The sequence below is a fragment of the Melospiza melodia genome, chromosome 6 (genome assembly GCF_035770615.1).
Source record: "Melospiza melodia melodia isolate bMelMel2 chromosome 6, bMelMel2.pri, whole genome shotgun sequence".
NCBI lineage: Eukaryota > Metazoa > Chordata > Aves > Passeriformes > Passerellidae > Melospiza > Melospiza melodia.
Window position 1 is genome coordinate 61,255,885 of NC_086199.1, and position 20,493 is coordinate 61,276,377.

General features: G+C 45.2%; 3 protein-coding genes across 12 annotated transcripts in view; all 3 read left to right on the forward strand.

Moving 5' to 3' along the window:
- OSBPL5 (oxysterol binding protein like 5) overlaps positions 1 to 7,508 on the forward strand; it is a 172,792-nt gene extending 165,284 nt beyond the window's left edge. For all 8 annotated transcript variants that reach the window (XM_063158624.1, XM_063158629.1, XM_063158626.1 and 5 more), the window contains 5 exons: positions 2,379 to 2,564; positions 3,089 to 3,227; positions 4,391 to 4,508; positions 5,090 to 5,192; positions 6,166 to 7,508. In XM_063158624.1, the coding sequence (XP_063014694.1) occupies positions 2,379 to 2,564; positions 3,089 to 3,227; positions 4,391 to 4,508; positions 5,090 to 5,192; positions 6,166 to 6,301 (682 nt within the window). In that variant the 3' untranslated portion in view covers positions 6,302 to 7,508. The remainder of the gene's footprint in view (positions 1 to 2,378; positions 2,565 to 3,088; positions 3,228 to 4,390; positions 4,509 to 5,089; positions 5,193 to 6,165) is intronic.
- A 1,613-nt stretch (positions 7,509 to 9,121) lies between these two features.
- Positions 9,122 to 19,729, forward strand: LOC134419440 (tumor necrosis factor receptor superfamily member 23-like). Of its 2 annotated transcripts, XR_010028047.1 has the most exons (10): positions 9,122 to 9,159; positions 10,489 to 10,579; positions 11,318 to 11,449; positions 11,588 to 11,699; positions 12,292 to 12,356; positions 12,984 to 13,085; positions 14,043 to 14,077; positions 14,169 to 14,219; positions 15,188 to 18,224; positions 19,037 to 19,729. XR_010028047.1 is itself a non-coding variant. In XM_063158631.1 (9 exons), the coding sequence occupies exons 1-9, from the start codon at positions 9,124 to 9,126 to the stop codon at positions 15,293 to 15,295; spliced, it is 732 nt and encodes a 243-aa protein (XP_063014701.1). In that variant the 5' UTR covers positions 9,122 to 9,123; the 3' UTR covers positions 15,296 to 19,729. The 2 variants fall into 2 exon arrangements, 1 of the variants encoding a protein (XP_063014701.1); XM_063158631.1 differs by having other exon boundaries at positions 15,188 to 19,729.
- A 458-nt stretch (positions 19,730 to 20,187) lies between these two features.
- The window catches only part of CARS1 (cysteinyl-tRNA synthetase 1), a 33,224-nt gene continuing 32,918 nt past the window's right edge, over positions 20,188 to 20,493 (forward strand). For both annotated transcript variants that reach the window (XM_063158632.1, XM_063158633.1), the window contains exon 1: positions 20,188 to 20,288. In XM_063158632.1, coding sequence (XP_063014702.1) covers positions 20,261 to 20,288 — 28 coding nt within the window. In that variant the 5' untranslated portion in view covers positions 20,188 to 20,260. The remainder of the gene's footprint in view (positions 20,289 to 20,493) is intronic.

Below are 20,493 nucleotides of genomic sequence, written 5' to 3' on the forward strand. Positions count from 1 at the left end.
AGTTGCTGCCTGGCTCTGCATTACGTTGTGCACTTCTCTGTGGACATCTGATTTTGGTGTTGCATCACATCACCCTAAAAAGATTCCCCTTTTCATACATAAAGAATGGGATTGCATGAAAATGAAAACACACAAAAATTTAGTTTGGAAAGTGATGCCTCGGGTTTTAGCTTTTATATTTTTTCAGATCTGTACTGCTTTAGTACTTCTGAGCTTCACATTAGGGGATGGTGAGCTCTCTTCACAGAGTAGGTAGACAAAGCAATTCCTTCTCTATCTTGGGACCAGGGACAAATGATCCAAATTTCAGGCCCCAAAGCATAAACAACATGAACTGAAGAGAGGAAAACAAGAGAGATGGGACTTCAGAAGTTAAGTTATAATTGGACAATTAACTCCAATATGAAAATGGACCAGAACTTATAAAAGTGAGAGACCCCATGACCGGTCGTCCATTTTGTGACCATTTTGCTTCATCTTTGGTGTAGCCCTGGCTGGGCTCTTGTGCTGCCCAAGGTGGATCCATTGAGGCCTTCTAATAAATCCCTACTTTATTCTTTAGCTCCATCTAGGTCTCTGTTCTAGGTCAGCCTTCACAAGGCATCAACAGCAGTGGGCATTATGAGCAATAAAGTCTGTATTTGTATAAGTTACAGATGTGTTAACTCTGCAAAGCAGGGCAGATTGCAGTACATTTTTCTCTTAATCTTCAGAAGGAGATTCTTTAAAGGAGAATTTTGGTCTTGTGGGCAAAGAATCTCCAGTTCTCTGTTTACCAGAGTTTATGGCCAGAGCTGGCTCCCTTTGCTATATGAGAGATTAATAATGTTTCATGCATCCAAGAGAAGGAGGAATAAGGAAAAGTTACAGAGTTCCCTAACAGACATTCCACCAAACTCCTTATTATGCTGACAGTTGCATGAATAAATTGCCATCTAATCCAGGTTATATTCTGCCTAAATTGCTTAGTCTTCCCTGCAGTGCTGCAAATCACCTATTTTCACAATTGTTGTGGAATCTCTGAAGCTCATACTGTCATGCAGCTCACCGTGGAGGGTCTCATTGTCTGACATATGCAACTCTTGATGGAGTAATTTGCCCTTGTCAAACAATTTTGTGCTGTCCCTCTAAGGTTCAAAGAATTAGGGGACTCACTCTTTACACCACTACATTCTTTAGGAGAGGCTTTACACCACCAAAATATATTCTCAGGTTGTTATTTCACTCCTCCCTGCCCCATCCCCATCACTGAGTTTCCTTCCTTTGTTTCTGGGAGAAATTATTCATACACAGAGATAGGGAAGTGACTTATTAAAAATGAAAGGAAGGCATTGCTCTGCATCCAGTTACTTATCTAAGAAGCTGCATTTTTGGAAGTGCTGTGTTAATGTATGGTAATAGAAATACGATGAAAGCTTCAGGATCACTTTTAAATTAAGAGCTTCACAGCAAGCTCCAAATTAAATGCAGTAATGAATTCATCTTCTTAATGGTGGACGGGTGTTTTGTGGAGCTGGGAATAATGGAACAGCTTGGATCTCCTGTGCACATTCTAAACACTAAAGCATACAGTAATATTTTGGGAAGGCTAGTTGCTAGTCTCAGAAGTATTTCCAATCTGAAATTAATATTAAAGTGCTCTGATTAGAAGAACTGTGGAGAGGCTGATCAGAGCTTGGCTATAGTAAAAAAAAGTAATTTTTCTCTGGTAGAAGGCAGATCCTCTCCCCAGGGCAGATGCTCAATGAGAACAACTCATATAATAGATCACTTAGTCTTTGGCAGCTGCAAACAAGTGTTCATGATTACAGCTTGTAAGCATGAGGACATGCTTGTTGCTTGTGGATTGCATCAGCTTCCTACAGATCTGCTTTTAGTCCTGTATAGGAGACGCATGTGCAGCTACAAGATGTGTGCATAAGTTCATTTTCCAGTGCTTCTAAATTTTAAATATAAAGACTTGTTTTGGGTATAGACTTTGATGCAAAGGCTTCTAAACAGAAATGCCTGAAAGGATGAGGAACAGAACAGATTCTCCACCAATCATCTCTAAAGAGACCACAGATCCCAGTGAGTTGAACACAACTTTCTTATGACAGCAGCATAAGAATTCAATAACAGACAGCACTGAAGAACTCAATTATTGTTGAAGGTGATGTTGTCTAAGAGAAAGTTCCTTCAGCAGGTCACCCATACAGCATTCAGAATTGCCTTCCTCAGTTTCTTTAACTTACAAGCTAAAAACAGAGGCTGAGCAATCCTGGTACAGTTCTGCTGGTGTTTCAATACACCCAACAAGTTTCTGCTCCAAAGTTCCAGCTGGCAAAATACATTGCTGGTTCTAAGGTGGTTTCACTTCCTTCCTTGATTATTCCTAGGCTTTGGCAGCACGTTACCAGTGCAATAAACAAAGGTGACCAGCACAAGGCGACGCAGGAGAAGTTTGTGCTGGAGGAGGAGCAGAGGAACGCCGCCCGGGAGCGGAGGGAAAGCGGCGCGGAATGGAAACCGCTGCTGTTCCGGCACGATGCCAGCACCAACGAGTGGCGCTACAAATACGAGGAGTGAGTGCTGGGCTTGGGGTTCCCAACACATCTCACTGCCTGGGATGCAAGCAGGGCTACAGACCTGTCATTGGAGCCCTGCCATTCCCCAAAACTATGTCCAGAGCTTGCCCTTTCTGAGCTCCATGTCATCATTAGAATACATGTTCATGATACTAATTGGGAATAGCTGGAAATGAGGGCGTGGCAATGGAAAATCCACTGTGTCATTGATGAAAATTCCTATTGCTGCAATGAAGGGCAGAGTCATTTAGCAGAGCTTTTCTGCACTGTTCAGAGCAGAGTTAACAACTGTGCTCTCCTCCCCTGGGCAACAGGGGCAAAGCCTCTGGAGACTGAACCCCCACACTCATTGCAAGGAGCTGTGAATGTGCAGGGAACTTTCTGTTAGTCCTGTCACTGCATCTGTAAAGTCTGGCTACTGTCAGGGATGATTGCCTGCCCTGATGCACGTGGAATTAGTGTATTGGGCTATTGTGGGATTCTTGCTTTTCTGATGAATTTTTCTCATTTGGTCTCAAAAGTCTAAGGCCTTGGGATCCTTTGAACGACATTGCCCAATTTGAGAAGGATGGAATACTTCAGACAATGGAAAGACACTTATCCACAAGGATGTCAAACCACAAAGCAACATGCATAAACAATCAAATCACACGGCACAAGGTAAAAAGCTTGTTCTGGGGATTATCATCTTCTTTATGATTGTTTAGATACACAGCTCTTTTTCTACAGCGTTTTCATGTAAAAGCACAGCATAAGCTGAAAGTTTTGTTTTGGGTAATATATAGCGTGACTATAGACCTGCAGTATTATACCATTATTAGCTCCCAGGAATTATAATTACTGATTGATTCATTCTATCAATTTTGGCATTTTTCTTCCACCCAATGCTAGTGACAGTGACTCTTACACTGAATTTTGCATATGACTGAGCTGAACTTTACTGTTCAGTGTTTCCAAAGCAGAAAACTTCCTGTAGGTTTTGGAGTACATAACTGAGACCCCCTGACTTCAGTTTCAGTCTCTGCCATGAGCCTTTATCATTCACTCTCTCAGACAAGACAAGAAACATCTTTCCATCCTTTCCCTAATACAGTGATAATACTCTCCTATTTCAGTGCTTCCATCTTTGGAGCAATACCTGTCATTCATAACACACTTTGCAAATGTAGAGCTGCTAAACTTGCTAAGTATAACCCATATTACGCTGAAAAACTTGTATCTTATTATCTACAGAGACTTTTCTTTTGTAATGCCCCACACTGGAATGTCTCTGATTCAGTGGGGAAGTTGGAGTTCATGACTGCTTTTCAGACCCTGTAGTGAGAAGTTCGAATTAATGTGTTTGGTTTACTCATCTGAGAGAGAGGGCAAAACTTTCCAAAATGCATCAAGAAACTAGGCATAAAAATTCCATGATGTTTAGATCCTCCATGCACCTTCTGAAAAATCATTGCTGGGAAAGTTTATTCTAATTTTTTCCTTCTTTTCTAGCTTTCTCTTACGTACCTGGCCAAGTTAGGTACATAATTCAACAAAGGAACTCTAAGGCTCATCTATAGTATGTGTCAGTTAAAGCTACAAGAGGAATAATTTGGATAGGTGCCTTAAGAATGTTGTCACTTGGGGAAATGCTCCTGTATGAGGCACGTGTATAATATCCTTAAGTAGCTGCCAGAGTCCACTACTAGGAGTTGCTGAGAAAGCAATCAAACTTCACAATCTCACACTTATTTCCCAGCACCCCAAATTGTTTTGTTTAAAGCAATCACACACCTCTTCAATGTGGTAGAGACTGAGTCACATCTAATCCCTGTTTTATCCAGAGGTCTGCCAAAGACTGCAGGCGCCGCAAAACCAGTGATCAGCCTTCCAACCACAGCCAGAACACAGAGAGCAGCTGTTCAACACCAGAGTCAGTGCAGGAGCTCTCAGATGATGATGGCAAGTATCTGGGTGTCACTGGGTCAAGCTTTAATGTTCTTTCGTTGGTACTTTAATTCTTGAGCCAGCCCTGGGACATTTCCCAGCCCAGTTAATACCATGGGCCAACAGCCCACAGGCATCACAGGGAATGTTCTGCTTTTCTGTTCTCTCTCTGTATGTGCTGTTTCTGCCTTACAACAAGGACTTCCCATCTCCTGGCAAAACTGGAAAAATACAGTGACATTCCAATCAACACACAGGAAACAGGCTGTGTTTCTCTCTCTTTTCTCTGCCTTTGTTAGAGGTGACCTTGAATGTTTGAGAGAGTGAGCAGGTGTGAGCACTCCTCTCTCCTCCCCTAAGCTGAGGAGCATTGTTTCCTTAGAGCTGACTGAGAAGCACCCTGACCCAGAGTCACAGGAGTGACCTGGATCTTCTGCCTGGAAGATTCTGTTCCCTGTCTCCTCCCCATGTTTCCTCCTGAAAGTGTCCCCCCTAGCAGTGACAATTAGTTCACAGCCACCCACTTGCTGTGTTGTGTTTCCCTACCACCAGAATGGTGATGCAAAACATAATTGTCCTTCAATGCTTTGCCACAGGGTTTGAAAGCCTGTGCGCTCAGTGTGGGAAAGAAATGAACCACCTGAAGGAAATTCACTCAGCTGTCTTATCCGTACAGAAAGCCCAACAGGACATACACAGGTAACCATTTGCTGTCATCAAACAATGATTTTAATGGGTTAAAAATAACTGTGTGGCATTTAACTCTTTACTGTGGTCTTTAGAATGTCTCTGTGAGCTGCAGGAGTGCAGTTCAAGTTGTTGCAGATAAACTAACCACTTATACTGCAAAGACAAACCCAGACTCTGCTTGAAGCCGTTAACTTCCCCTTAACAGTCTCTTTCTGAGCAAAAAGTATCACCCTCAGGATGTTACTCAGCTGAAGGTACTCCTGACTGAAAAGGGCTGGGCCAGGCCCTGGCTAAAAATAAATCTCTGCCAGGCAGAATGTGTGGCCTTCTGATCCATGCAGCATGTTAGGAACTTCCTCAGTTTGCAGGGTATGTGTTCTGAAAAACTGGGCTCCATGGAGAAAAGCACTAATTTCCAGTTTTTTGTACAAATTGCTGGTTGCCATCTGAAGGAAACAGTAACCACATCTGCTGCCGACAGTGGGCTTTGCCCTGCAGACTCCTGTGGGGAGGAATTAACTGCTAGTTCAGCTCCAGGGAGCCCTGCTGATTCCTCTCTGTGTGAGGAGTATTATCCAGCCCTGCCAAGGCTTCAGTGAGGTGGGATCCCATGTGAAATCTACCCCTTCTGGATGCCAGAGTCATTGGTGATGCGCTGTTAGCTTTGCTGCAGCTCCTGGGAGTGTCCAGGGCAGGTTTGGGAAGGTTAGGGCACAGGTTAAAACTCACAGGGCTATGAGTGAGTGCTGGATGAAGAGATTTCTTGGGGTTTGTGCCCTTCCCATGCCAACCAGCTGCAGCCAGAAACACTAATCTTCCTGTTAAAAAGGGAGGCAAAGTCTGGGGGGGCACACTGCTCTACCCCTGAGGGTGTCACCAAAGTGCAGGGTTCCCTCCTGGTGGGGAAGTTCGTGGTGTGCACACGTGTGTGAAGGCACACTTCTCTCCAACACACAAATAATCATGTTGCTTTCTTTTGCAGAAACCTCAGCGCTCTGAACAAAAAGTCCTTCCACAGGAAGGCCTCTTCGGAAAGCTTCCTCCTGGACTCTCGCTGTTGGTTTCTCCTCTGCATCTTTCTTACGTGTCAACTCTTCATCAATTATGTCTTCAAATAAAATCACTACATTTGGCAGCAATAATGATCACTGGCTGCAGGAGGGGGCCACTCGCGCAAGGCGCCCAGCGAGGCACCAAAGCACTTTAGAACCAACACGGCAGAGGTGGAAGGAAGTGGAGAAACGAGGTTAAAAGGGACCTAGGAAGCTGCAAAACTTTGTTCCTGCAGATTATGTCATTTTTTGCCTTTTACATGTACATCTTCAAGGACCTCTTAACCTGTATGGGCCTTAATGCTGAAGCCAAATGTAGCTTTAATTGTGCAATTTGTTTTCTATGTTTTGTCATTTTCTGATGCAATTAATAATTACCCAGCAGTATTGGTAACCCCAAAATGATAATCACCTCAACATTTTGGAAAAGTCATGGTGGCCTGGGTCATAGCTCCAGGAGTGAGGAAGAGCAGTTGGGGAGCTGTAAAGAACTGATGTCCATGGTGCCTGTCCGGCTGCCTTTAATTACAGGAGCGAGTTGATGTTGGTCCAAAAAATCCAGCCCTGGGATATTAAGTCATCTGTTTAGTCAGCCCATGCAGAATGGGACCTCAGGATGTGTTTTATTTTCCATTCCACAGAAACTGTAAATATACACAATTTCCTAGAGCCATTCTGCTTTAGGAAATGGGAAGTATCCAGTGAAAGCTCCTTGTCTGATTACGGAGCTGACTGGGTGTCCTGGCTCTGGCCCTTTGAGGGTGATGTCAGACACGCACGCCTGTTTGTAAAACCTGGTCACTTACTCTTCTTGTTATTATTTGCTATATGGCTGTTTTATAATATCACACACTAGCATTGTAGAGAGAAATCCACTGCCCCAGCATAGGTGAGGAGGATGGGAGCGATGTAGGTGTACGTGTGTTCGGTCTTAGGCACATTTATTGTCAAAGGTCAGGAAAGAGGGAGGGTTTTGCCACTGCATTGTTCAACCCTGTTAATAGTCTTCCTATTTTACACCATTTTTTAAAGATTTGCAATATTTTCTGTAGACTGCAGACAATACTAAGCCTTTCTTTTCTGGCCTGAAGTAGTTCCAAGTGGTAAGTACTGCTATATATACAGCCTTAAAATACTTAGTGGTGGTGCCAGTCTGGGCTATCTTTCAATGTAAATGTTTCCAAATTTTTAAGTACATTCCTTGTCATATTCCCCAGTTAGGGGAAACCTGTTTGTGCTTGATATGTTGAAATAAAACTACACACAACTTTCAGTGGCAGTCTATCTGACAAATTATTTTTGGGTTTGTGTTTGATAGTATTTTAAAAGTAAATTACTTTCTAGATGAAAATCTGCGGGAAATTGCCTCTAAGAATATCAGACCTGGGCTATAAGTTAGAATGGCAATAGCAGTTTGATACCACTCTGGCTGAAATTGTCAGAAATTGTCTGAAATTGTCTTCTTATTGTAGCAACTTCCACAGAAAGAGAAGTGGTTCCCATGATTTTCACTTTTGTACATGCAAATGTACAAACTTATCTTGGACTTAGGAAACCTTTATATCAAGGACTTGAGGATAGGGAATAGATTGTTCCACAGAGAGAACTGCAGCTCTCTGATATGAACAGGCAGGGTAAGAGCCAGCATCTGTAAGCTGACATTCAGGAAACTGATCACAAATGTTAAGGGGTGAGAGTGGCTTTGTTATTAGCAAAAGTCTAAAGAAAACCAAAGCATCCTTCATCCTTGAGGACACAACCTTGGAGAATATCAACATTATTGACGCAGATTGGGTGCCTTTTTGAAGGATGTCATCCTAGTCACTCTTTCTGAGGAAGTCAGACCCATGCCGCATGTGGTGTAAAACTCAGTGAGAGGGCACTGCCTCTGCTTTCCAGGCTGTGCAAAGTTCCCTATGCAGCTCCAAAGTGTTTGCTCCTGTTTGGATGTATCCAAGTGTTTGGATGTAAAGCTGTGCAAACAAATGCACTAATCTCCTTTGAATGCTTCAGCAAGTCAGCACATCTCTGGCCTGTCAGCACAGCCTTCCTCATCACTCTCATCCTGGTTTTGGAGCATGTGTTTTGAGTTAAGGATAGGAGCCTCTCCACGTCAGTAGGGCTGTTTGCATCCCTTGGGTACAACTGTATCCCAGCTTTGGGAAACGGTTACCAAACAACAACAGAAAAAACCCAAACAGCCCAAGCCCAGAACCAAAGAGAAGCAGTGGTGAGCAGAAAGCCTTCAGTAGGTGTAAATATGAATGCAGGAAATTGTTTGAATTATTTCTGTTTTACCAAACTAAGCACCCACAGGGATTGCACTAGGACTTGTAACTGCAGTTGAGTAAAATAAACATTGTTACCACAAGAGCAGCAGTTCAGTGAAAGAAACTATCAACAAGTTAATTCAGCATCAGCAGAGGAAGAGTTTCCAACATTTAAGGGCTGCTGTCACAGAGGATTAAACATTAATCCAGAAAGGAACAGCCTATGAATCCTTGTGTTATTAATTTTAATCCAGTTTGAACAGTCTGGAGGTGAATGATCCTACTTGCACATGGGAAAAGAAAAGTATTCTTGAGGAAAATCATGGCCAGAAACGTTATTTTTCTGGGGAAGAACAACTACTGAGGAGAAACGTGAGAAAAGCCCAGTTATGCACTTCGTTTGCGCCATGTTGGGAAATTTCTCCTCACAGCCTTTCCCGCTGCTTTTGTGATCAGGGTGGACAGCCCTTCAGCACCTGCGGCAATTAACTCCACCTTGTGCCGGAGTGAGCAGGAGGCCCGAGAGCCCGTGCCCCGCCTGCCCCCGCCTGCCCCACCCCCGCACCGGAATAAGAGGCGGTGGCGGCACGGGACGAGCCCAGAGCGATGGGCACCGTCATGGGAGCCGGGCGAGCGGCGGGGCTGCTGCTGCTGGTAAGTGCCGTGGGAGCTGGGGCTCTCTGTCCCACTGCTGCTGGTAAGTGCCGTGGGAGCTGGGGCTCTCTGTCCCACTGCTGCTGGTAAGTGCCGTGGGAGCTGGGGCTCTCTGTCCCACTGCTGCTGAGTGCCCGCTGGGGCTCTCTGCCCCGCACCTGCCTGCCGCGAGTGGCGGCTCGCAGCCGTCCGCAGCCAGAACTTAAATCCTGGCTTTTGAGGCGGAAAAAGTCTTCCTCCTGCTCTAGCGTGAAGGAGCCTTTGGGTTTTTCTGTACTTTTCTTCTTTAAGAGACTTCGGTAACTTTTTCGAGCTTTTTGTTCGTGTTTGATGTCTAGGGAAAGTTACGGCAGCGCCGCTGGCATGAACCCAGCGCCCTCAAGGAATGTACCGCATCTCCCCATCTGTTCGTATCACACTCGCTGCTGCCCTTCCCTCTCTCCTCAGAGTAAAAATAAGAGTTACAAGTCAGGAGTGAGTTCTTTAATACTCCTCGGGTTGTTTAAGTGTGAAACTGGGAGTTTTCTCACCCCCCACAGTTAGGGGGAAGATTTTCAGTCTACCGAGGAGAGAGTTTAAAGAGCGGGACCCTCTTGGTTTTAGCTGAGACGATGCCCGCTGATGATAGTGCTGGCCTGCTCTTCTCTTCCCCCTTCCCGCTGTTGCTCTGGAAGATTTCTCTCCGTATGCGAGACCTCTCAGGAGGTGACTCAGCGGGGCCGGGCGTGCGCTCGCCTCTCTGGAAGCGCTTGGATATACCGGCACTGAGAGGTTGCAGGGGAGCCCTGCCCAGTAGTGCGCGGTCTGCACCTTTCTGCCTCTTAAAAAAAAAAAACATTCCCGATGCTCCTGTAGTATTGCTAATGACTCGACTTCTGCCTGAGATTCGAGCCAGTGAGACGTGTCCGAGGAGTCTGTGGGGCGTTTCCTCAATTTTGCGGGAGCGAGACTAGCACTGATTCTGATGAATTAAAAGGATGGGGGAAGGAAGAAACTAATCCCTTGCACACCGCAAAAACTTTGGCATCTGCAGTTCGAGTGTAGTGAGATAGATAGTGGAAAGAAAACAAAAGTTTATGTGGAGGCAGGAACGTGTGGCAACAGTTGCCTAAAGCCCATCAGCTGCAGCACGGTGCTGCCTTAACCCCAGCTTTGTGATGGCAATTACTGCTGTGAGCAGCACTTAGCAGAAATTAGTTTGGGTTTCCTCTGTGGCTTCCCATAAATTTCTGAATGTGTTTCCACGTCTTTACAAGTTAATCTCCCCAAGATAGTTATCATGTCCATGCAGGATGACTCACTCAAAAGGCCTGTTTGCCTCCGCTGTAGGTTGTGCTACTGACGATGCCTAGAGCCCGAGCGAACTGCGGGGAGAGAGAGTACTCCCATCAAGATCACTGCTGTGTGTTTTGTGAAGCAGGTAAGACTTTGAGCAGTTACGGCTGATAGCAGTTGCTTCCTACACTGCATGCTGGGAAAGTGTGAGCCTGGTTGGAGCCGTGAGGACTTCTTGGTGCTGTAAAGGCTGGGCTCCATTTTGAAGGGGAGCCCCTTATTGCAACAGGTGGTGACTGGGAGAGGCGCTTTGGCATCAAGCCAGGATGCCTTTGCTTGTGGTTGAGGATAAAGTTTTTGAAGTTAATTGATTTAGTTAACACAAAGAACAGGCCTAGGAGAATTCTGATGTTTCTGTGTCTGTAGGCAAAGCTTCAGTATGGTTTTGCTCTCCTCCTTGCTCAATGTGTGCAGAGCTAACAAGTTTTGCACTGAGAAGAAACCTCTCATTATTATCAGAAGCTTACTGGTGCTTTTAGGTAGGATTCACACAAAGGAGAAAAAAAAGTTTATTGAAAGCAACTCTCCCTGGGCTTGCCCCTTTCCTTCAGCAATGGCACCATCCACAGGCTCCCTGCCTGCTGCAGTGACTCATCCTTCCTGCCTTGCTGGGCGCCTCGTTTTGCACCTCTCCCTGTCTGAGTGGCAAATTGCAGATGTGCCTCCTGACTCTCCTGTGCCTATTGGTTTTTGTGGCATGTGATTGATTTGCAAGGAAGAGTTGAACCTTTCTCAGAAATTTGTGTTGTAATATCTAGGTTTAGCCCTTTGTCTGTCAAAAGATCCCAAGATTGCTGCTGCTGCCAGTTCTCTTCTTCCACAGGTACCTTTGTTGCTGATCACTGCAATACTTCACATTTGCAAGGAAAATGTGACCCTTGCAAGGAAGGAAAAAGCTTTACTGCCCATGCCAACGGCTTGGAGCACTGCTTGGCTTGCAGACAGTGCAAAGAAGGTACCAAACCTTATGAAACCTTAAAATTTTCCCCCTTTTTAATGTGAAAAACCTGGTCTTCACCGGGCATATTAAACTTAAAAGTAAATCGCCTTTATGGCCTGAGTATAATCTTTGCACTTGCTAACTTATTTTTAGGTCAGATAACTCTGAGACCCTGTACCCTGACACAGAATGCTGAATGCCAGTGCAAACCAGGGTATTTCTGTGAAGATGAGGGCTGTGAAATATGTCGGAGAATCAGTCAAGAGTAAGTTTGAGAATAAGTTGCTATTTTCCTTCTGGGGAATGTTAGAGCTGTGGCCCAGTCTGTACCAATAGTTAACACATGTCATCAGGCTGTAAATAATTGCCCTGAAGCCATATGGCATTATTCATGCATTTAAATTTTAGGTGTCAAAACCTGTGATGTTGAGACCTAGAAAGATGTGGACTTGGGCATGATTGTGCTTGTTGCTTATGGCTGTAAATTGGCATTTTTCATGTCTTCATGTTGGTATTTCCACAGAAACATATATTTGAATGAATTTTCTAGCACCCAGCTTAAAATTTTAGTATGTAGAACTACATGTTGAAGGCAACTAACCATGCATGAATAATGCCTATACTCTGTGGCTTTTTTTTTTCCCTCCACTTAGATGCTAACATAGGTCAATTTTATCTGCTTTGCTTTTATTTTATCTTGCAGTTTTGTTTTGGATTGTTTAAAGGTACACCTCTATCAGAGTTTATGCATGTTCCATTCATAGTTCTGAGCTCTGTCTGAAAAAGAATCATGCCTGGACAGAGCTATGTACTGATCTGGAAATGTTGATACAATGTTCTGTTACCCTCCACTTCAGGCATCTGGACGGGAAAGAAATCATGAATTCCACTGATACCATGGAACTAGGCTTAACTAATCAAGGTCTGTTACACAAATCCCACTCACCTTGGTTTGTTGGGTCTGTGGCTTCAGGTTAATAACACCAGAGTAGTCTGTAAAGCAGCGGTTTCAACTGCTGTAATGTACTTAAGAGCAGCTGCCTTTTAGTCTGGGAGTTATTTGCTAAAGACAAGTTCTCAAAGGGGTTGTTGGGGTAAACTGCCTTGAGTTTCACTTGGTGAAAAGCTAGATGTGTTTGCCAGGGTTCTTCAAGTTGCAAGGGTGACCCAGTTGAAAGTTCTGGGTAGTGTGAAGATGTTTACTGTGCCTGGAGTGGGTTCCTCTTCTGCTAGGAATGCTCACTGTCCATGCTACAGCACCCAAAGCTAGCTATCCTCTTTTGCATACTTGTTTCCCCTTAAGTGTCTCTCCATAAAACCTTGTGGAAGTTGCATTGCAGCTCTCTGCAGAGTTCCCTGATGCCTTTGGGAGCACGATGTGCAGTGTAAACAAGTGCTCACATGTTCAGGGCAATATGTCCATAAGAGTCCCAGGACAAGCTGTCTGGGTTATTGTACTAGTTCTGGGCTTAGGTTTTTCTCTAGGACAGCAAGGAATATCTTTTGGGGGGACAGTTTCAGTACTAATTTTTTTTTCCTTACTTTGCAGTGAAGGAAGCTCATGATTGGTTTATTCTGGGGCTTGTGTTGGCTGCTTTGGTTTTCCTCGTTGTCATTGTTGTTCTTGTTAAAAAGCTGAAGTGTGATAAAGGTAACTGCTTGATTATTATCCATGAAATTTGCTTTCCACAGCTGGGCAAAGCATGCACTAGGGCTGTCCCTGGTTCTTGTGTTGCCTTACAAGGGACCTGTTTAAGCTCTAGTTTATTTTGTGTGTGATTGAAATTAGCAAATGAGTAAAGTGGAAGAGTAGTTTTGCTTGGTAAATAAAATGCATAATCCTTAACTATGAGTTTTCTTATCTTGCTGGCAGATGCCTCTGCTTCAAAGCAAGATTATCATAAGGTCCTTAAAAAGGACTTCTCCAATCAACTTGCCTTGCGTTGGCAAAGAGAAAAAACCTGTGTGGGGGTTCAGGTGCATGGGGCAAAAAGTAGCAGCTAATTAGATCACTAATTCCTTTCATTGTGTTTGGTTGTGGAGATTTTTTTGGTACAAATTGGTTCCCTTTAGTAATTTGAACCTCTTAATGTGAATATTCAAGTTGGTAAGTACTGTGTGAATTAATTTTGTAGTGGAAACTGAGCTGTTTTCCTTGGAAACTTCTATTTCTACTATTGTTTCAAAGTATTTTTGCTACTAGCATGGTTAAAATAATACTGAAAGCTATTATGAATCTTAAGTGCTGGGTTTGTTGAAATCATGTCTTACTGATTGTATTGCAGTAAAGACAATTTCTGCCTTCTGTATTGCAATAGCCTACAAAAATTCTGAGAAACAAAAGCTGGAGTGGAGGATGAAGTGGCTTAAAAGTCAAACAGCATCTTGTAGTCTTCATTATGCTAAGCAGTATTAAGGCACAGTATTTGTGTTGTTGCTAAGGGTTGTACTGGGATGAAATATATGACCAGTCAAAGAAACTAAATGGCTTTTAAAAGCTTTGGCTGTGTTACAAAAGTTTCTATTGTGTATAAGTCTTGTGTGATTTCAGCCATGTTTAAGTTGCTGCAATTCTTATAAATTGCTCAGACACTTTTTTTTTTTTCAGCTGCTGCAACTGTTAAAGATATAGAGGGGCGTCTGGTAAGTCTGTGATGGACCCAGTGTTTAATCTCTAATTGTTCACAGCCTAATTGTACCTGACACACAGCTCTCAATGTTTGTCTCACTGTAGATCTCTGCTAGGATGTGTTCCTGTGATGCAACAAGTTGTGATTCATGCAAGGTCAGAAATCAATTAGCAAGTGTCTGATGCATTCAATAGCTGCTGGTGTCTCCTTGTCAATACTGGAAAACACTTCAGAGCCTGTGACCAGGATGCTTTGGAAGTGGGGAAAAAACTTGGACTAGCTGCAAGTTTTCACTTCAGACTGTCTCCAAGTGATACCTTGATCCAATTAATTTATTTTTTGCTGCTTCCCATGTGATGGCAGCTATTGTTTGGTGTTGCAGCATGGTGGTGTTCCAGCTCTCACTGCACTGTGACTACAAATTATTAGTTCGTAAGACTTAACCACTCCTCATCCACTAAGCGATTGAGTCTTCCTGCCTCTGGGCTCATGTCACAAGCTACAGACCAGGACCTGGCAGTCTGAATTCTTGGTCCTAAGCAGTCCCAAAAGAGGAGGAGTTTGGGGCTCAGAGCATGCCAGTCTCACAGTACATCCCTGAAAAGGGTTTATCCAGCCGAGACTGGCTGCTGGCATTTGTTCCAGCTTGAAGCTGGGTATACCCTGGCATCCAAATGCCATTTCAGAACTTTACTGTTTGAGTCTAAAAAACCTATTGCTAGTCCAGCATTCTGCAAGACAAACACAAGGCTGGATGAAGTAAATACAAGCTGGCTTTAACTTCTCTACTTAGAAACTACATCACTACCAGCACCACAAGGCAAAAATGAGCTCAGTCTTAGTTTTACAAAACAAGTGTTAGTCTTGATGAGCAACTAGGAAGGATATCCATACTGTTCTCAGTGTGTGTACAGCACTTTTTTTTTTCTCCCTGGAGCTTCTCTTGTCCCTCACCAATGCATTACCCACCCAGTGTATGCACTCTTGTCTAATGTTACTAAGTAGACATTTTGAGTAATTAAATGCATTTTAATTATGTCAAAAATACTTGAAGACTGAAGAAAGAGAATTGAAAGAGATATTCAAAGGCTCACCCTAAACTCTGCTCTTTTTCTTTTTTAAGGTCCATAAGTGGCTCAAATATGTGAAACACCCCAGGTTTTTTGTTGGGTTGTATCTCCCCTCACGCCCTGGCCAGATTTGCAGCACTTCACCTATTTATAGAAGCTGATGAAGAAACGTGACAAAAAACCTGGTCAAAAAATGCTGTAGCATAGGAATAGCAAATATAACATGTCTTTAATTTCAATAAAATAGTTGCAGAGTGATGCAGTTACAAATTGGTGCATGGTGCCACTTGTCTCTCATCTAAGAGCTGTCACAGGCAGATGCAAAGTCTTGCACTTGGAGTGCTCATGCTTCTGTAAGAGCTTCTTTGCTAAGGAGAATTCCACTGATGCAGTCCTGAGGCTGAGTATTTTGGCACCCACACACGCTCCCTCCCAAAGAACCAGTGAATTCCTACAGCTCTAATGCCCCCAACAGCTGCTGATACTTGAATAGCTGATGCTGGGTTTTGAAACAAAAGACAGTGCTCTTTCAGTCATTTGTTTTCCTGTTTAAGAATTATCCTGTATAAATAAGATCAACTTCTATAATGTGCTTATACCCATAAACAGAAAGTGTTTCAGTGAGAATGATGTGCAACTATCTGTGTCATATGTAGGGGGGCTCCGCCTCACATCCCCACTTATGCATGTTAGTCATGGGGTGGTGTCACCTGTGGGTCACTGTCACTGTGCAAACAGAAAGCATGCTGGCTTATGCTTACAAAGGGCTTGTGCCTTAATAAACACAGAACAGTAACTCCTCATCCTTGTTTTCCACATATAAACAAATACTCCTAAATCTTGCCAGCTTTAGTGCTACCTGTCACGTGAGACATGCTACTCTGCTTTGTGCTTGTACTGGTCTTGCTGACCTGGTGCTGTACTCCCTGGCTATGCTTGTTTAATGAATTGGCAATGCCAGAAATGAAGGGAGCCTTTCTTGATGGCTTCCCTCCTTCTCCCCTCACAAAAACTATGCCATGTACATGGGTGCTCACCTGCTTCTTTCAACTGATTATAGTTTGTGAACCCACCAGGAGAGCTAATCCAGCCACAGGCAAGGTAGTGCACTGCCATGGAGCTGACAGGCTACTTGGCAACAATTCTGAGCATCAGCCTTGACACAGCAATAGCCTTGGGGCCCCTGGTGCTGTTAAGTCATCTCGGGTGCAGCAAGGCAGTTTAATTCCCTCCTGTCTTAGGAGCAGTACCTGTCTTCTGTACCTAGAGAGGAGCAAGCAGCAATCCACATCAGTAAGAACATTAGGAGGAGTTTCCTGTGGTTGTTGTGGAGGCAGCTTGTGTGCCTTACCCTGCAGTCTAGTGGGTGCAGAACAGCCAGAGAGGTGGAGAGTCAGGCTCTGAAACCATTTTGTCACAATCTGCTAGTACAAGCGGGGATTGTGATGGTTTGTTTTACTAATCTCAGAGTGCAAAAGACACACAGCAGGGGACTCTCAGTATTAATCAAAACAAATGCACCTTTTATTGAATGTCCTTAGCAAATGTGATAGAAGGATTAGCTAAAGGATAGAGGGAGAAAAAGAAGGGGGGGACTAGCTGCCAACAGAGAGACAAAATCCTCATGGTCCAGCCAATAGATCCATCTTGTCACGTTGGGGAGAATCTCAAAGTCTTTGGGTCTTTTATAGTCTTATGTTGAGGGAACAGGTACAGGACAGTGGAGAATAAGTTGTTGAGAACAAGTACAGACAGTCCAGTTCCGAACAGAATAATTCAGCCCCAGCAGTGAGCAGGACCCATTGTTTCAGGACTGGGTCCCATGGGAAACCAGTCTTGGTCCAGCAAACACGCCTGTAGGCAACACCTGGCAGACATCCTGCTTCAGACAGGCCAGCACCCCTGTGTTAGAATTTTAAGGGTCTCAGTCCTTGGGGGGGGCTTCAGTCTCCATCCTTGATGGTAATCGTGTGGCATATGAGGGATCTTCCATGGGGGATCACCAAAGTTACCCCAGAAAGTCAGTCCTCCTCCAAAGCGGGTGGCATCTGGCCAAGAGGTGGGGAAATCCAGGGGCTATTGCGATGAGTGGGTACTGTGCAGCAGGTGTAAGTGTACAGAGTGAGCTGCTCCTTGTCAGGCCCTGCACAAAGCAGTGTACTGTGGTGACACAGCAAGCACACCTGTGAACAATCCCTTGGCAAGCACCCACCTCAGCCAGGCCAGAACTCCAGTCAGGGTCTTCAGCGTCTTGGTGTGTGTCCTTGTGACGGTTGTGAGGCAAAGGAGGGAAACTTCGGATCATCTCTTGCACATTTGAAGTCTAATTCTGTAAAGGCTGTTACTTTGCCAAATTATCAGCTCTTCTTTTATTTCTCTGACATCTGGTAGCTTCAAGTATTTCCTTTTCTTCCCCCAGAAGAAACTAGTGGAAAATAGTGTGGTTTCTGAGCAGGGCAGTGTCCTGTGCAGGAGCTGGAAGTGCCGTATGACAGCGTGGTTGAGGAGGATTGCTAAGTCCTCATTGGCAGCAAAACCTGTGCAGAATTCTGCTTTTCAGAAGACTGCCCTATCTAATGTTCCAGGTGGAACTCCAGCAAATTGTAAGATAAGTGTACCTGTGTGAAATGATCATTGCATTTTCTCTAATATAGGTATCCCTTTAGTTGAGCTCGTAACTATTCCCAGAGCTTTCAGCAAAACAACAGAGGAAACTTTCCCTTAAAGATGTAATAGGAAGTATGGGAAGTGATAGCCTGGGGGAAAAAACCTTCAATCCCTCATTTAATTTACTCTGCCTCTTTGACCTCCCTGACAGAAGGTACTGTTTTGTGATAACAGCAAATGTTGCCTTGGAGCCAGTAACGTGTTTGTTTCACAACGCAATTTTCTTTACTCCAGTACTTTCAGGTCTGCTCTGAAATCTGCTTTCCTTCCCCTCTTTGCAGCATGTGACGTAAAAGCAAGTTGTCAAATAGGTAAAAAACAATAGAGAGTGAAACACCCTGATTTGTTGGAGTAACGGTCCAACTTTGTTATTACAGATATGACATCCAAGTCAGATAATTGTTAAAGATCTCTCTCAATGTGGTAAGTATCCCATAAATTGTCTGTACTTGGAATTTGGTTTTATTTCCTGTTGACTTCAGTCTACTTATGGAATAGTATAACGAGGCTAATGAATATTGCTTAGAGCTATAAGGCTTCCAGTTTATTGTAAAATGTGCTGAAACAGGATTATTGCTGCATTTGTAATCCCTGTGGTGAACTGTTCTACTTTGGAGCATGACTTTTCTGCATGGGAGTATAGCACAGTCATGATTTTAAGAATGGTACCAATTTTTGAAAAACGTTTTAAAACGAGTCTGCATTGCAGCAGTGCACTCTGCTTTACTGAGTGAGGTGTAGGTGAGAGTGAGAGATCTCTCTGTCAAATGTCTCCTCACATGGAAGAGCACATCAAACCTCCATACACCCTCCTGTAGGCAGAAAATTGTTGTGCTGGATGTCCAAGTGATGGGTTTTGCTCGTGGTGGTCTTGGTGTGGCCAACCTGTGCCAGCAGCATGATGAAGTAGTTAAAACTTCCTCTTCAGTAGCCCTGCCAAGGGAACATGCCAGCCAATGAAGCCTTCCCCAAAATCAGACAGTGGATGGTGTCCTGCCTTAGGAGACCACAACTGAGAATGCACCAATACCTTTAGCTACTTTCAAGACCACTTAATAGAAAACTTATTTGTCCTGCTGCTTCTTAGGTGCCAAACCCAGCTGCCTTGCTGCTGCTGTTTGGTCTGTGCAGGTATTGGCTGAAAATTAAGGGAAAAGTATGTGTGTGAGCTATGGAAAAAAAACCCCTGTGTTTTAAAGTCCAAGCTGATGTGTGTTGTGTGTTTCTTCTTGCAGAACTGAGAAAGACTTTTGGTGTCTTTACAAAGGAAGTACCACCACAACAGTGGAAGCAGCTTATGAGAACTCTTCTACAGGAAAATGATATTGATGAAGTTATATCTAAATTTCCTAATAATAGAGAAGAACAATCATATCAGATGCTTCTCATCTGGAAAAAGAGACTGGGAAAGAAGCAATGTATTATTTATCTACTGGATGCATTGAGGCACATAGATACCAAGGTTTATTACAGTGTATTAAACACTTTAAAAAGTCGTAACACTGTATGTAGGAGCTGAAGATTAATGTTTATGAGGAACTGCAAAAATGTTCCTGTGTACATATGTGTGTCTTAGGACTTCCTTAAATGAGGGTGTCAGGAACTGCTGGTAGAAATAGAGTTAGCCTCCTCAGCTCATGGAGACAGCCGGAAGGGATGTAATACCTCTGTTTTTTTCATGTTTACATGACCTTCCTACCTCTGAGCCATAAAATATTAAACACAGGTGCTGGATGCCCACTTCGGAGCCAGGAGCTGGGGCATCCCTTAGTTTGTGACAGTGCTGTCCCAACCTGCGGGCGGGTACCAGGAGTCCGCTGCTGGTTTTGCGTACTGCGATGCTTTCGTTTCCGAAACCATTTTGTGTTGTATCGGAGTGCTCAGCACCGCTGTGTTTGAAGCACAGCAATAAAACAGTGGCTCAGACAGAAGCTGGCTCTGGGACTTTGTTCTGCGGCGGAGCCTCCATCCTTGGGGCTATTTAAGGAGCGGCGGGCGGCGCTGCTCGGAGCGGGGACTCCGCCGTTGGCACGATGCCCTGGGCGGTCATTTCCCGGCCGGGCCGTGCGGGGCCGGGCCGTGTGGGGCTGGGCAGTGCCGTGTGGGTCCGGGCGGTGCTGTGTGGGGCCGGGCGGTGCCGTGAGGGGCCGTGCCGTGTGGGGCCGGGCGGTGTGGGTCCGAGCTGTGCTGTGCGGGGCCGTGTGGGGCCGGGCAGTGTGTGTCCGAGCAGTGCTGTCCGGGGCTGTGTGGGTCCGGGCGGTGCCGTGTGGGGCCGTGCCGTGCCGTGCCGTGCCGTGTGGGGCCGTGTGGGGCCGCGCGGCGCTGCCCGTTGCCCGGGTGACGCAGGGCTGCCCGTCGGAAGTAGCGTAGTGCGGGCGGGGCGAGGCTTCCGGACGCGCTGTTGCATCAGCTCGGGAGCGAGGGCAGGCGGAGGCAGCAGCAGCAGCAGCAGCTCCGGGATGGCAGCAGCCGCCAGCGCCGAGCACGGTAGGTGGGCGGGCGAGCGGCGCCGCGGGCCCCCGGCGGGGCCGGGCCGAGGGGCGGCCGGCGTTGTCACGGCTCGGCGGGGCCCGGGGTCGCGGCGCCGCTGCTGTCACGGCGGGGTCGCGTCCCTCGGAGGGGCCGCGCTGCCCCGAGCCCCGCGCTGGGGGCGCGTCCCGCTGGCTGCGGCTGCCCGGTGCCCGCCGCGGGT